This window comes from Dermochelys coriacea, chromosome 18 (assembly GCF_009764565.3).
Source record: "Dermochelys coriacea isolate rDerCor1 chromosome 18, rDerCor1.pri.v4, whole genome shotgun sequence".
Lineage (NCBI taxonomy): Eukaryota > Metazoa > Chordata > Testudines > Dermochelyidae > Dermochelys > Dermochelys coriacea.
Genome location: NC_050085.1, coordinates 12,616,082 through 12,632,267, shown reverse-complemented (window position 1 = coordinate 12,632,267; position 16,186 = coordinate 12,616,082). Strand labels below are relative to the sequence as shown.

Here is a 16,186-nt window from a genome sequence, read left to right as displayed (position 1 = left end):
AACTTACTTTCTGAGTTTTTAATTTTTTAATTTTTTTTAGTTTTCTGGTTCTAAAAATTCTGTAGATACTATTTTTCCTTTGTTTGTCTATACCCTATGTATCAAGCCAATCTGCTTGTATTGGTACTAAATTTTAGAAATTATAAAGAACACTAGCAACCTGTCATATGTTGCAAGCAAACACACTTCTTTACTTGTTTCAGAGTAGCAGCCGTGTTAGTCTGTATTCGCAAAAAGAAAAGGAATACTTGTGGCACCTTCGAGACTAACAAATTTATTGAGCATAAGCTTTCGTGAGCTACAGCTCACTTCATCGGATGCATTTGGTGTAGCTCACGAAAGCTTATGCTCAAATAAATTTGTTAGTCTCTAAGGTGCCACAAGTACTCCTTTTCTTTACTTGTGTATTAATAACACATTAAGGGATAGAATTTTTTTAAAAATCCAATTAACCTGTCAGTTTATGCTTATTTACTGCTCCTAGATGCAGGATGCTCATCTCTTCATTTACTTTCTGTATTTCTCTGTTTGGCTGAAAAATGTCACGTATAGAGTCTTCATGTTTGGGTTTCAAACACTGTTGGGTAATGATCTTTTGATTAAAGATAACTGTTTTCACTAGACATTTTTTTAAATACAAACATTTCTCTTTGGTCTTAGATGTTATGAAATTTGGGCAACATTTATGTTGATAAGGTCCCTTTTATAGAAGAACATAGTTTATTCCATCAAATGCTAAAATAGAGGAAGGGAATTGTTATATGTATTTACATTGCTATGCAATAGGAAGTGAAACCTGTCTTAAATGACCACTCAAAGGACTAACACAAATTGGGTTGGCCGGTAGAGATGGTCTTCAGAGATATCAAAAATGTACTGGAAACTCTAGGGGTATTTTAAAATGGTCACATAAGACAGGCGGATTGCTTATTGGAGGTGATCTTTAATGCAGGTTTCCCTTTATATCAAGGGACATACATTATATTATTGTTTTTGGTTATGCCTTCTGGTAGAGGTTGATATGCATATTGCTTGGAAGGACCGTTGGTGCAATCTTTGTGAAATTCTGTGTGTGTGTACTTTTATTTACTTCTTATTTTCTTTGTACAGATCCGTCGAAGGCGCCTTGCTCGGCTTGCAGGTGGACCATCTTCCCAGCCCACCACCCCCCTTACTTCTCCACAAAGAGAGAACCCACCCGGAACACCTGTAGTAGTGCCAGCCCCAGGTCCATCCCCCAATTTTGGCCTGAATGTCCATAATATGATCCCAGCTACCTCTCCAATTGGCGCATCAGGTAGGTTGCAACTTAATCACTGAAGAATTATTTTGTGGTGGTGGTTGTTGTGATTATTCTATTGAAGATTTTAAACCTATGATACAAGTGGTACAGTTGTTTCTGGTATAATTTGAAAGGAGTTGAGGAAAATGGATATTTTTTGATGTTGTATATATTTAATTATTTTCTGGTAAGCTATATACAATTGTTTAGGTGAATGCATTAACATATTTTAAATTACTTTAATTTTCTTTTGGCAACCAGTAAAGGAGAGAGCTCTTCTGTATAATTTTTTTTGGAGAGAGGGAATTACAAATGCTTCTAAAACAAAGTTTACTCAGAATTAAAACATGGTGTAGAGTGAAGTATCTAATTTAGATGATAGTTGACAATGCTTACATCTTCTGAGTAATCTGAACAAGAAAGAACATTTTTTTCCCATCTGCCTTTTAGATTATCTAAGATTTTAAATAACTTTTTTCTTTTTGTTTTGGTTTCTAGCTGGACTTCAACACTCAGTCCCAAAGTCCAGTTTTGTTTCAGATCGTGCATTACTAGTGTTTGGTGCATTTGAATGATGCATGTGGTATCTCTATGTATTGTTTATAGGAGCAAAGTGTGTGAAGTCAATAAATAAAGGGAAAAACAGTCTTCTAACATTTCTGGAGGGTAAAGGTAGAATCACTTTCAGTTACAACTCTTGTGAATCTAGGAGTCAGAAGGCTTGGAAAATGTCCAAACCAGACTAATTCCTTTTTATTTATTTATTTTATTTTTAAAATGAGCAGGTGAGAATGGGAAGAGGGATGTTCTTTTGTTGAGACAGAGTTAATTATGCAATTTTTACTTAAAATCTGGGTTTTGATCTAAACTTGGCACACTTGCCAAATATTATGAACTTCATCTGTAATCACAAATTATATTCCATGTTTATAGTTTTATGAAATGGGAGGCACTGAACTGAGATTTTTTTTTTTTAAATGTTCAGTATTTCAAAGGTGGTGATTTGCTATTTTTAGCAAACTGCTACTAAAAGATCAGAGAGACGTTAAATAGTTGGGGGATAATGAAAAATATTTTTCTATGCCTGTGCAGATCAAGCTAGCGCATGACTTATTTGCATTGTGAGCCTTTGTCTAATATGTTGGGTTGATGGTTATGTCCTTTGGAACATACATTCAGTAAAGTCAACCTAGAAGGCTGGAAACCTCCTCCTTTTATTACATACAGTCCTGTGTCAGGACTAGTTAGAACTCTGACTCCTTGTTATAGTGTTGACTTGTCATAATGGGTTGTTTTTTACCTATTCTTTCTACTGCCCATTTCTCTGCATTTCAGTTATGACAGAGAGTAGTTATTAAAAGCATTTCCAGAGAAAAGCTAATTACAGTTACAGTTTAAAACAGTACACTGGCCTTGTGATTAAAAAGAAATGAGACAGAAGCAAAGGTGATGAAAAAAAAAACAAAGAAACAACCTGATAGTCCTGTACGTAACTCAGTAGGAAGGGTGCAGAGTCCATGTAGTTTGTGTGATGGTTCTTGGAATACCCAGGAGGACTGGGAGTCACGTTATTACCCCCTGCTTCTAGCCAGAGAGAGAGAGAGAGACACTGACTTGTGTTTAACTGAGTATTGGGTCCTTGACATCACCAGCCTGCTGTTAGCCAGACAGACAATCTACTCTGGGCTATTCCAGGCCTTGCTTTGCCTTGCAGGTTAACAATAAATATCACCCAGTCCCTGAATTATTTTGAAGCATTCCCCTGTAGTGTCCAGTCCTTTATTTACTGAATGCTCACAGAAATACCAGGTCTGTGGTCCCCAAGAGAGCAGTATATACAACAGCTTGCCTGATTCAACTAAGGATCAGCATCTAGCTTCACACCACAGAACTGAGATATATTTATAGTGAAAACGGTAAATTTATTATCAAAGTTTCAAGAGTCCATGAGTAAGGATAATGGAAAAAAGGGGGTTGCATATAAAATAAAATCATAATAATCATCCTAGAGATTAATCTTAATTTACCAAGCTAACCGCCTGTCTAAAGAGTTCTTAACTCACCTGAAGCCTTTTGCAGTGTCTTCCACCATGGTAGGCAGAGATCCCATTTTCATCAATGTAAATGCGCTGTCCTTTTATTTCCTAGGTGAAGAATAAAGGTACACCTACTTCCTAGGTATCTGTCTTGCTTTCTCTTTGTATCTTACAAAGTTTATTTTCTGTACCCAGAGTTAGGATCACCAGCCATGGCTAATTCTCAGTGTGCTGCCTCCTTGTTGATTTCATACACACTCCCCTTCCCTCCACTTAACTCTGTGTAAATGATTCCCCATTGTGTTATCTTGCAATGCTTAATTTGTATGCCAGAGAGACAGGTGAATAAATATCTCGTCTGCCTTTGTAACTCTGTCTTGATACAGACTTTAAAACACATTTTCAGTATACATACATAATTCCTTACATAGTATCTGTACCTAGAATTCTCAATTATATTAATGACCAGTGTGACCTTGGCTTTCATTTAAGAACTCACATGACATTCTTTGGTGAACCAAAATATACATACCAGAATCAGGATATTCTTGTAACCCTCTTACCAGTTGGCATTGAGAGATTCATGGGTCACAGTTTGTTTACCTGGGGAGGTCAGTCTGGCAAATTTATTAGTCTGTTCTAGAAACCCATAGCCTAGGGATGCATGAGATGTTGGTTTGTCATGGCCAAAAGCATAAAATCATTAGTTAAAGTACAGTGTTCACTTTCCATAGTACTGATTACTGAAACAATGTTAGGTTTCAGAGTAGCAGCCGTGTTAGTCTGTATTCGCAAAAAGAAAAGGAGTACTTGTGGCATCTTAGAGACTAACAAATTTATTAGAGCATAAGCTTTCGTGAGCTACAGCTCACTTCATTGGATGCATTTGGTGGAAAAACCAGAGGGGAGATTGATATACACACACAGAGAACATGAAACAATGGGTTTATCATACACACTGTAAGGAGAGTGATCACTTAAGATAAGCCATCACCAGCAGCGGGGGGGGGGGGGGGGGGGAGGAGGAAAGCCTTTCATGGTGACAAGCAAGGTAGGCTATTTCCAGCAGTTAACAAGAATATCTGAGGAACAGTGGGGGGTGGGGTGGGATGGGGGGGAGAAATAACATGGGAAAATAGTTTTACTTTGTGTAATGACTCATCCATTCCCAGTCTCTATTCAACCCTAAGTTAATTGTATCCAGTTTGCAAATTAATTCCAATTCAGCAGTCTCTTGCTGGAGTCTGTTTCTGAAGCTTTTTTGTTGAAGGATAGCCACTCTTAGGTCTGTAATCGAGTGACCAGAGAGATTGACATGTTCTCCAACTGGTTTTTGAATGTTATAATTCTTGATGTCTGATTTGTGTCCATTCATTCTTTTACATAGAGACTGTCCAGTTTGACCAATGTACATGGCAGAGAGGCATTGCTGGCACATGATGGCATATATCACATTGGTAGATGCGCAGGTGAACGAGCCTCTGATAGTGTGGCTGATGTGATTAGGCCCTATGATGGTGTCCCCTGAATAGATATGTGGACAGAGTTGGCAACGTGCTTTGTTGCAAGGATAGGTTCCTGGGTTGGTGGTTCTGTTGTGTGGTGTGTGGTTGCTGGTGAGTATTTGCTTCAGCTTGGGGGGCTGTCTGTAAGCAAGGACTGGCCTGTCTCCCAAGATCTGTGAGAGTGATGGGTCATCCTTGAGGATAGGTTGTAGATCCTTGATGATGCGTTGGAGAGGTTTTAGTTGGGGGCTGAAGGTGATGGCTAGTGGCGTTCTGTTATTTTCTTTGTTGGGCCTGTCCTGTAGTAGGTGACTTCTGGGTACTCTTCTGGCTCTGTCAATCTGTTTCTTCACTTCAGCAGGTGGGTATTGTAGTTATAGGAATGCATGATAGAGATCTTGTAGGTGTTTGTCTCTGTCTGAGGGGTTGGAGCAAATGCGGTTATCTGGTAGAGCTTGGCTGTAGACAGTGGATCGTGTGGTATGATCTGGATGAAAGCTAGAGGCATGTAGGTAGGAATAGCGGTCAGTAGGTTTCCGATATAGGGTGGTGTTTCTGTGACCATCGCTTATTAGCACCGTAGTGTCCAGGAAGTGGATCTCTTGTGTGGACTGGTCCAGGCTGAGGTTGATGGTGGGATGGAAATTGTTGAAATCCTGGTGGAATTCCTCAAGGGCTTCTTTTTCATGGGTCCAGATGATGAAGATGTCATCAATGTAGCGCAAGTAGAGTAGGGGCATTAGGAGACGAGAGCTGAGGAAGTGTTGTTCTAATTCAGCCATAAAAATGTTGGCATACTGTGGGGCCAAGCGGGTACCCATCGCAGTGCCGCTGGTGATGGTTTATCTTAAGTGATCACTCTCCTTACAGTGTGTATGATAAACCCATTGTTTCATGTTCTCTGTGTGTGTATATCAATCTCCCCTCTGGTTTTTCCACCAAATGCATCTGATGAAGTGAGCTGTAGCTCACGAAAGCTTACGCTCAAATAAATTTGTTAGTCTCTAAGGTGCCACAAGTACTCCTTTTCTTTTTGCAAATACAGACTAATACGGCTGCTACTCTGAAACTAAAATGACTGCAGAGGATTTTAATTCCTTTAGATGTGAAGAGAGCAGCTCTAGCAAAATAATGTCCTAGTAAGTGTCCCTTTGTGTGAGGAGTTGCATACCATGGTGAGGTCAGAGCACAGGATCCATTTGGTGGAAAAGACTCTTATTACTTTGTCCCTATTTGAGAAGCATATTTAGAGACCCTGGAAATAATAAATAAAATAAGGGAGTGAGACACATACAACGTATGTGTTCAATGCACATCAATATGTATTTACAGTGTTTCCATTTGCATTCTTTTATTTTAAAGAGAGACTGAGTTTTGAAGGTCAAATGTTTCATGGAGTATTTGTTCCAGCACAATGCAGGTGTGAGGTGTTGTGCAAATTATCTCAAGATAGAAAGTGACAGGCGGTCTAGGGGCCCCTGATCCCAAACTGAGTATTGCAGTGTGACCACCAAGGTGCTTTTGTCTAATAGCAGGAGCAAGGCCCTGGGAGGCATGCAGAGCTTTGCACCTCATGAGCATGATGGAGGATCATGCTTACCACCTCCATTTTCTGCTCATAGGTCTATTCTCTCTGCCCCTGCATTGTCTGTAGATAATGAAGTAGGTGTACTGGCGCCATTGGGTCTTGTCTACATTAAGGACATTTGCGCTGAAGTTACTAAATGGATGTTTGCTCAGGCACTGTACTGAAACAAAGCAGGGGTTACACCAGGATACCTTAAACCAGACACGTAGTAATGTATCCTGCACTAATGTAAGGCTTGCTTTAAACTCGTGCAGCACGTTTACATAAAGGATTAGCACTGGTGTAACTACATCAATGTAGTTACACTGTTGCAAATTTCCTTAATGTAAATGAAGCCTTATGCTTGCTTTTACTAAGCGTTGAGGGGTATACCTGAGGTTTATGCTTCCTTGAGCTTGCATTTAGCCATCATTTGTGCTGGATTGCAACAGATTTGTGCATTTTGCAAGGATTTGCAAGATCAAGACTGTAGCATGCATTCCATAATCTCTCTCATTTCAGTGGGATTTATTTTTTCTCATCCATGAAGTTGAATAATTTGTGAATATCTAATGTTGACCGATGGGCATTGCAGCAAAATTTAACTTGTTTTACAGGATCCCAGATCCCACTTTTCCTCCTCATTTTTAGAGAATGCTTAATTGGCTGGTTTCAGAGAAGCAGCCATGTTAGTCTGTATCTGCAAAAAAGAAAAGGAGGACTTGTGGCACCTTAGAGACAAACAAATTTATTTGAGCATAAACTTTCGTGAGCTACAGCTCACTTCATCGGATGCATCCGATGAAGTGAGCTGTAGTTCACAAAGGCTGAGAATGCTGTTAGAAATGACACGCTAATTGTCAGCTTCAGCCCAACATAGATTGTTAAACCACACTTACCACATTCCTTTGTTTTTGTTCACAACTGTTAAATTTACCATGTAAATCGTGGCAGGAGTGAGTTACATATTCCTTCTGTGTTTTCATACCACTCTATAGAGGATACTTGTCTTTTCAGCCACAGAACTGTGATGTTTTGTTAATCTTAGTTTAACTGTATTTCTGGTATACATGCTAATTAATAATACCTTGCACATCTATTATGCCATTCTTCTAATGATCTCAGAGTACACTTCAGACACAAAACCTGTCTGAGGAAGTTAAGTATTATATGCACTTTGCACAAAGGGAAGTGGAGTCAGGAATAGTCTGGGCTCCTGGTGGTATGCTCTGGCCGCTAGACTGCATTCCTACCCCATTTGATTCAGAGGTTAAAGGCTTATGCCCTGTTCCTGGAGATATGGAGATTTGCTTTTTCCCCTTTTCAAGAGAGAGCGGTTATTACCCCGTCTTCTATGAACTCTTCTTTTTTTAAGGCCTCATTTCAAGGCCACAGAACTCCTGCTAAGCAGGGTTTGGACACACTGCCTGATCAGGCTTGGCAGGTGATGGTTTGCAAATCGTACTCATTAAAACGAAGTGCTTGTTCTGTTCCTTTTTATCTTGTCTTATTTTAGTTTGTAATTTTAAAACTATTAGTTTGCGTTGGGATTACCCTGTAAGTGGATGGAATCCAAAATGGTGGTTGAATTTACAGAACAGTGGCTATTCCAGGTCTACTTTGCTGCATGAATCTGCCATACTTTTCAGAAGAGAGCAGCTGCCATACTTTTCAGGAGAGAGCACTTGAGCTCTAATATTTGCCTCCTGCAAATCTGAACCTACTGGTACCTCTGTTAATACCTAGCATTTACATGGAACTTTAAATCTTCAAAAAGGTGCACAGACATTAGCTAATTAACTAACGTTGAGAAGGTATGATTACATTACATGTGGCTTTTAGCATATACAGTGAAATAAAAAGAAATGCACAAAAATATAGTGACTATAAAATTCTGTCCACACACAGATTTTGCCCAAAAGCTTCTCCTTCCATGCTGAAATGGGGAGGGTTGGCTGGGTTCACTCTAATTATTTATCTACTTTTTTTTTTAACAGAAGAGTCGATTACCATTGATAACTAGTTTCAGAGTAGCAGCCGTGTTAGTCTGTATCTGCAAAAAGAAAAGGAGTACTTGTGGCACCTTAGAGACTAACAAATTTATTTGAGGATAAGCTTTCGTGAGCTACAGCTCACTTCATCAGATGATTACTTTCAAGCCACCTAATCTGGGGAATTGGGAGGCTGACATAGTTTAGCAGTAAGAGCAAATAAATGTCCCCACTAGCTTCCATAAATAATTTAGAAGATTTTAAAACTGAGCTCTGCAATATGCATTTCAAATCATCCGAAGAAAGCATCTCAAAATTCCAGTTATACATTAACATTAAGAAATCTATTTTTGATGTAGAAGATGGCTTTGAGAGTAACCAGTTGGTGTACAGGTTTCAGAGTAGCAGCCGTGTTAGTCTGTATTCGCAAAAAGAAAAGGAGTACTTGTGGCACCTTAGAGACTAACAAATTTATTAGAGCATAAGCTTTCGTGAGCTACAGCTCACTTCATCGGATGCAAGTACAGTTGGTGTACTTAACTGTCAGCTGGTGTCTCTTCATCTGCCCTTAGCATGGCAAAGCTTTAAGGAGTGCATACTAATTTAGTGTTGCTCCATCCCCATCAAGTTACTGGGCCATCATTACACTTTGTCAATAGTTCAGTTCTTTTTGGAAGCTAAATCTGTACTTGTTATCAGAAGTGTTCCGAGAACTAAGACCCCAGGAAACCCATAGAAAAAGTTAACCTTCATTTTAAGGGGTGTTATAGAGACATAACTGTAACATTACAGGCCTAAAAATGGCAATTCTTCAACAAAAAAACTTCAAAAACAGACTCCAACGAGAGCCTGCTGAATTGGAATTAATTTGCAGACTGGATACAATTAACTTAGGCTTGAATAGAGACTGGGAGTGGATGGGTCATTACACAAAGTAAAACTATTTCCCCATGTTTATCCCCTCCCCCCCCCACTGTTCCTCACACATTCTTGTCAACTGCTGGAAATGGCTCACCTTGATTATCACTACAAAAGGTTCCCCCTTTCCCCCCCCACTGATAATAGCTCACCTTACCTGATCACTCTCCTTACAGTGTGTATGGTAACACCCATTGTTTCATGTTCTCTGTGTATATAAATCTCCCCACTGTATTTTCCACTGAATGCATCCGTTGAAGTGAGCTGTAAGCTCACAAAAGCTTATGCTCAAATAAATTTGTTAGTCTCTAAGGTGCCACAAGTACTCCTTTTCTTATAACTGTGACCCTTTTCAAAATATGCCCTATTTTTGGCTATTTGTTTCAATGTTACTGTGTATACCGGAATCATGTTAAGATACAATAGTACCCCCTCAAATTCTGATAGATGGGACCATGCTGTATTATAACATGATTCCCCCAACACGGTACTTTTTGTATGTGTATGTGTGGAGCTGATTTATTGACATCCTCTCTGCATTGCAGCTGAAACTTTCCTAACAATAACCATATGGTTGTTTCTAGTGTAGGTCCCTGACCAAGTTGAATAGGGATTTTTTTTGACCATTTAGCCAAATTATGCCAGAGTGCATACTGTCTTCCATACCATGTTTATAACGTGGATTTAAAAATACAAAAGTCCTTTTCCATATTGGACGAAGAAACTGCTAGAAACAAGGACATCTGACAACTTCTCACTTAATTAATTTATACCAGTGTAACTCCATTGAAGTCAATGGAATTACTCCAGATGTACACTCGTATGTAGAAAGAGAATCTGGCCCAACCCCATTTTTAAATAGCTATTGCTAACATTTTGTTATAAAGTGAGGATGCAACCAGATGCTTGTTTTTTTTTTAAAGTTTTGAGAAGTGTTTTATTTAACTTTTTCTTCATTTTGACCAAATGAAACAAAATGTTGTTGTTTTTTTTTTCAAATTGTATTCTTCTGCAGACTGGCCTTACTTTTGCTGTTTAGATTTTCTCATGAAGTTGAAATTTGTGTCAAGGCTTTGAAATATTTTGTGAAGAAACTGTTTAAAAAAAAAAAAAAAAACCACTTGCAGAAAAAATGGCCTAATCCTGGATCTGTTTTACTTCACTGTTCACATTAACTTGAAAATGTGATACTGCCATAGGCATGGGAGAAGCTACTACAGATTTTAGTAGTAGTGCTGGAACAGACCCAGTGCTAGAATTTAAAAGTAGATTGTCAGTCTGGTTTTATACTTTTAACCTGAAACTTAATACTATTCGGGGAATGTCTTGTAAATAACAGATGGAAAACCCTACAGGAGTGGAATTCACTGCTGCTTTCATATTAAACAAGCAGGCTAATACCTTTTTCTTTGCCTGGTCTTCAAAGAGCCCAGTTATCGGTACACAAGTATAATACCACAGAACTGCTACAATAACAGTTTGTAATTTATTAGTAGGCAAGACTTAACCTAACATCCCTCTCCCTGACCCAGTATCACCAGGCAGGAATTTTAGGAGTGTGCTGCACTTCAGCGCTGACCTCTATATGGATGTCAGTAGCACTCAGTCTGCTTTCAGTTGTTTGAATCCAAGGTTTATTCTGCATTAATATGAATTTTGTATGTGTATTTCTCTGTACACCCTAGAATGCTGGTGTGCACGCCGTCACATCAGAGAGAACCTGGCTGACTGGCACCCAGGTTAGCCTAGCCATATTGCATAGCTGCACTTCAATTATTTTATCCTCGCTGGTGCTGCACTCATCTGTTTGCATTTCTAGGATATCTGGGGCATATCCTGTGGTTCTTTGTGCTTTAGTAAGTTGAGCCACACTGGTTCTTTCCCACTGAGTTGTGGGAGAACTTGTTTGTCCTTCTGGGCACATGGAAGGAATCATGGGAAAACAACAAGCATTTGAATGGTCTTAGCCTGCATTCTCACGGCTAAGTGGGTAGGATGCCACCCAAGCGAAAGCCTCACTTGGGGTTGAGACTGTACTCCATGACCGGCCAGCTAGCTTGGGTTGAAAGCACCACTGAACTCAGGTTGGAGGTTTTAGTGTGTGGAGGAGAACCAGCTTATGGGCAACACTTGGGTCACAGCTGAGGTTAACTCTGCAGTAAAGACTAAAACTTTTGTGTTCATCTGAAGATAGATAAACAGACGGGGTTGGGATGACCTGGCAGTCTTTTGACATCATATAGCACTGTCTTAGAAGTGATCAGAGTTTGATAGTGAGCTTAGTTCCTCTCTTCCTTGCTTGGGAAGGTGGACTGGGGCTGCACTGGTGGGACCCAGAGATAACCGTACCCAACCTGCCTCAGACAGGAGAGTTGGGTCTCTGCAGAAGGGAGGCCTAGAGAGGGAAATTCCTTTTTTCTTCCTGCCCAACCCACAAAGGCAAAAATGAATTTGCATATAAACTGCTTTTGGTGCAAACTATTAGCTTGTGTGAGTGCATCTCTGAGGGTGATCTGTCCACATGAGGGATGGGGTCAGAGGGATGGACACACAGTGATACCTACACATATCTAATAATATATCTATAAACGACTCCATGAACTTTAAAACTTGGCAACAATTTGCTGTGAGGCACTTCTTCTGATTTGGTCAGTCACTTTCTACAGCCCAAGGGCTGTTTTGTTTTGTCTATTAACAGCATGTACCTTATTTACTTTAGGATTAATTTTTAGAAACTGGCTGACCTCACAAACCTGTAGGGAAATTGTATCAAAGCACCAGTATGGATTACCTTGGTCTCACATTAATCACTTCAGTGCAATTTTTTTGGAAGGAGGAGGGATGGGTGAAGGGTGTTATTGAGCTGGGTAAGTGTATTTGACATATCCATATTTCTTACCTGAGCAGGTTGGAAATGAGGAAAAATTCCCGTAGTCCTCTTTTTGAGCTCAGGTATAAATCACTGCCAACATGTAAATCTTTCGAATATGTAAACCTTGGTACAGTTAAAACATAGAATTACTACAGCTTCACATATCCCTCAGATGTACAGAACACAAAGAGTTTATTTAAAATCAAACAGTGCTTTTCTTAGAGGGAACCCTGAGCATTTCACAGACATGAATTAAGCTTCCATTCTCTAGTTCATGCTGCAGGTAAGCATTCTTACCTCTACTTCTACGGACAGGGAAGAGGAAGTAGAGGCAGACAAACTTGCCTGAGGCTATACAGTAATTCAGTGGCAACAATATTGTAATGCATTATCTGGAATCCTTAATAGCTGGCTTGAGAAATGATTGCAAAAAACTACATGGATCTCACTGGATAATTATGTGGTGGCTTCGAATCTCTGCAGCACTAATCTGGTTGTTGCTTTTCTTTAGGAGTAGCCCACCGAAGCCAGAGCAGTGAAGGAGTGAGTTCACTCAGCAGTTCCCCATCTAACAGCCTTGAAACACAATCTCAGTCTCTTTCCCGGTCCCAGAGCATGGATATTGATAGTGTCACCTGTGAGAAAAGGTAAAGAATGCTGCTTATACTACCAAGCAGATACTGCTCTACAGGCCATCTAAATATGTACAAAGAAAATACTCTTTATCCTCCCCTCCCAACCATGTTTAAGGTCAAGTTTAAAATGTTGTATTATTTCCTACAGTGTATAACCTTGTGCTATGCCCTGTCTTTTTAATGGAGTCTCCTTCTCCTAAACTGTTACAATACAGAGCGTCATCCTAGCCATTACAAGTGACCAGCATGCTAATGGGTGTGACTTAATAACTGTATTAAAAATAAATTGTAAGATGGAATGGGTGTATATTTTTCTTTGCCTGCTTAAGAAATTCAGAGTCATATTTCTTGTATTTAAAGCAAACATAATATGAGAGTCAGACCCAAAAGACCCATTTACTGACTAGTAACTTAATTGCCACATTTATGGATCTGGCTATTCCCATGCATCCGTCCTTTTTCCTGAGCAGTTTCCATTTAAAAGAACACTCCTTTAGTCAGCATCTTCATAAAGAACTATCTTTGGGTTTCCAGCAATTAATGAGCTCTTCTGTTCTTTCCTCTTACAGTATGTCCCAAGTGGATGTAGATTCAGGAATAGAGAACATGGAGGTCGATGAGAATGATCGCAGAGAGAAAAAGAGCCTGACTGATAAGGTTGGCTAGTCCCAGAGTCTTTCATTTCAGGCCAGATGTAGAAACTCTGTATTGTGACCTTTAGCTCTTGCATTTTATAAGCGCGCTTACTTGGATTATGCAACTTAATGTTTAAATTTAAAGCATGACTCTTTTGTTTAACGTAATGCATGCTACTGTTTCATAAAGTATTAAGTTTGTTTTACGAAGACTTTGTCTTAGACTCGGTCTACTGCCTTTTACTTGTATTAGTGAGGCAGATGGACTAATAGATGAGCATTATGATACTGGCTTTGCTCTCAATTTTTCCATGCAGATGTCTTGCTTTCCCTTTTACCGCTAGAAGTTTTAAATCAGACTTAGAGAAATGTCCCTAATCCAAATCAATCTTTGGTAGGCCCCCCAAAAGATGTGGAACAATAGTCAGATTGATGGAAGAGCAATATACAGTATTGCTCTTAATCTGTCTTCCATTGGATCACTCACCTTTGTACCACATAGATGTTTTTGAGGGGAAGTACCAAACCTTCAGGCTTCATCTGACTACGCTCCCTTCCTCAAATTCCCTGGTCAAACCTAAAAAAGACAGAGATAAGTTCATTATCTCATCTCATGAGATAAGATAAGAGATAATCTTATGAGATTATCATAAGAGATAATCATGATACCTCATGAGATATCATGAGATAATGAACTTTTGTAGCAAGCTATTGGATGGTCTCAGAGTGTTTTCTGCACAATAACTTCAGCATTCCAGTGGATGGACTCTGGGGAAAAATGCCCTTGAGACCTAGGGAGGGATAGTATACCTTGAAATAAAATTAGTTTAACCCTCAAAATCTGATTTTTCTGTGATGGGATTAGATCAAAGCAAACACTTGTTACAGGAAATAACTGGTATAATTTTGAAGACCATGTTCTCCTTTGTAAAACACTTTCAGATCTCCTAATGAAAAGCACTATATGAGTTAGGTATTATTATTATTATTTATTATTTATTACAAAAGAGAGAAAGAAGAGCAGCTAGCTCTCCCACACATCCAGACAAGGGCTGGGACCCTGAAGAGCAGAACAGGGGGGAACCAGACCCAAAGATCAGATTCATTCCAAAGTTATCACTTGATTCTGGGTCCAATGCTAGAAATGCGGCCTTAACGTGGGTATGGAGAGGCTTCCACCAACAATTTTCGCAGTGCTCCTTCTAAGCCTTTGTTTACCTCTGTACTGTCATTAATAAACTCAGTTGGTGAAAGTCTGGCTTTGAGCCATGTTGCAATAACTCTGATGCAGAACTAATTTTTCTGATCAGGCTCTGGTTGCAAGCCAGGCAGTCAGACAGCTTCCATTGTGCTGCTGTGAAATAAGTAGTTTAAAATCAAGGGTGGCTTGAATGGGGGGCTCAGTGAAGAGTACGAAGAAGCTTTGAAAACTTGGCTTGATTCCTCTTTAGCCTTCTGACTACTCTGAGTGAATGAATTGGAAAGGAGGCACCCCAAAACCATTTTATAAGTAGGAAATTTCCTTCCCTTCCTTCTGCATGGAAAATGTGGGTATTATTTTAGAATAACTTTGATATTTTGATAATGTCAGTATTGAAGCCTTTTTGTTTGCATGAAAAGGAAGCAGAAGAGTTTGGGGTTTAATTCCCTATAGGTTCTTGTGTTGTGTGAAATAGAAATAGTACCAGTTTAATTTTACATACCTTACAGTTGTTAATTGAATTTACACTAAGTTACCGTATCCTGCCCAAGCTTTTAGATTATTTGAGGTCCGTAGAAATGTATATTGTTTCTTGGTTGCAGAGGAGGGATGGAAAAATATGAAACAATAGTGGTAGATAACTTTTGTGGGAGTGGTAAGGAAATTGAGGCAATCTCTGCTGGATCTTGAGTGCTAACCTGTATCAGTTTTTTATTTTTTTTTTATTTTTCAGTTTTTTCCAGTTTGGATTTTCTCCCTCCCCTGCCAACCTTTCTTTTTTAAACAGAGCAGCTTCTTCAGAAGTTACTGAGTTATCCTGATACTTTTTAAAAAGCTCAATATCAGCTGAATACCTGATGTGTTCTATTTGATAACTATGCCATACTCTTCCAGGAGAATGGGCTTTGATCCAACAGGCTTTTTTCCATCTCTTAACTGTTGTGGCTTAAAATTGCATTTGCTGGTATTTTGTCATTGTGATGTGATCTGGTCTGTTTACTTTATGTAATTGACAACTTTAGCATGCATTGGAAACTGATGTATGGTAAAATGAGAACAAAGGCATATGGGTTTTGGCTATTCCAATGCTGACCACATCAGGTGACTTGTATTGTTTAAGTCAGTAGCTGCATTTGTTGCCATTAAAAAGTCAGCATTTGCTGATGAGAAGGAAAGAGAATAGAAAAGATGGCAGGTGTGTTGGGTTTTGGTGTGATGAAATTAGGAGAGTGGGGTGAGGATGGTCGAATCACCAATCCAGTAACCAGTGTGTCCCAACAAAAGGTGTTTGGGAACCGGTTGGACGTGCCCTACATCATAGAGCTCCAAGTGCAGGGTTCTTGCTGGGAAGTGCTAGAGAGAAAAAGAAGAAACAATTTTAGGCAGAAACCACTGACCTTTATGCAACAAGTATTGTCAGTGTTCTTGAGTGATTCTTGTGTCTAATTACAGTTAGCCTTGCCAGCCATGATGGAGAACAAAGGTTGCTGGTTACATATATGTTCTGGAAAGGGTTTTAAACACTATTAATTCCTCCCTCTATG

The 16,186-nt window shown here is 39.3% G+C and overlaps 1 protein-coding gene across 1 annotated transcript in view; it reads left to right on the top strand.

The window, feature by feature from the left end:
• Nucleotides 1-1,077: 1,077 nt before the first annotated feature.
• The window catches only part of UBE4B (ubiquitination factor E4B), a gene marked incomplete at its 5' end in the record, with an annotated part of 54,886 nt that continues 39,777 nt past the window's right edge, over nt 1,078-16,186 (top strand). The window contains 3 exons of the mRNA XM_043499808.1: nt 1,078-1,297; nt 12,683-12,818; nt 13,376-13,463. Coding sequence (XP_043355743.1) covers nt 1,078-1,297; nt 12,683-12,818; nt 13,376-13,463 — 444 coding nt within the window. The remainder of the gene's footprint in view (nt 1,298-12,682; nt 12,819-13,375; nt 13,464-16,186) is intronic.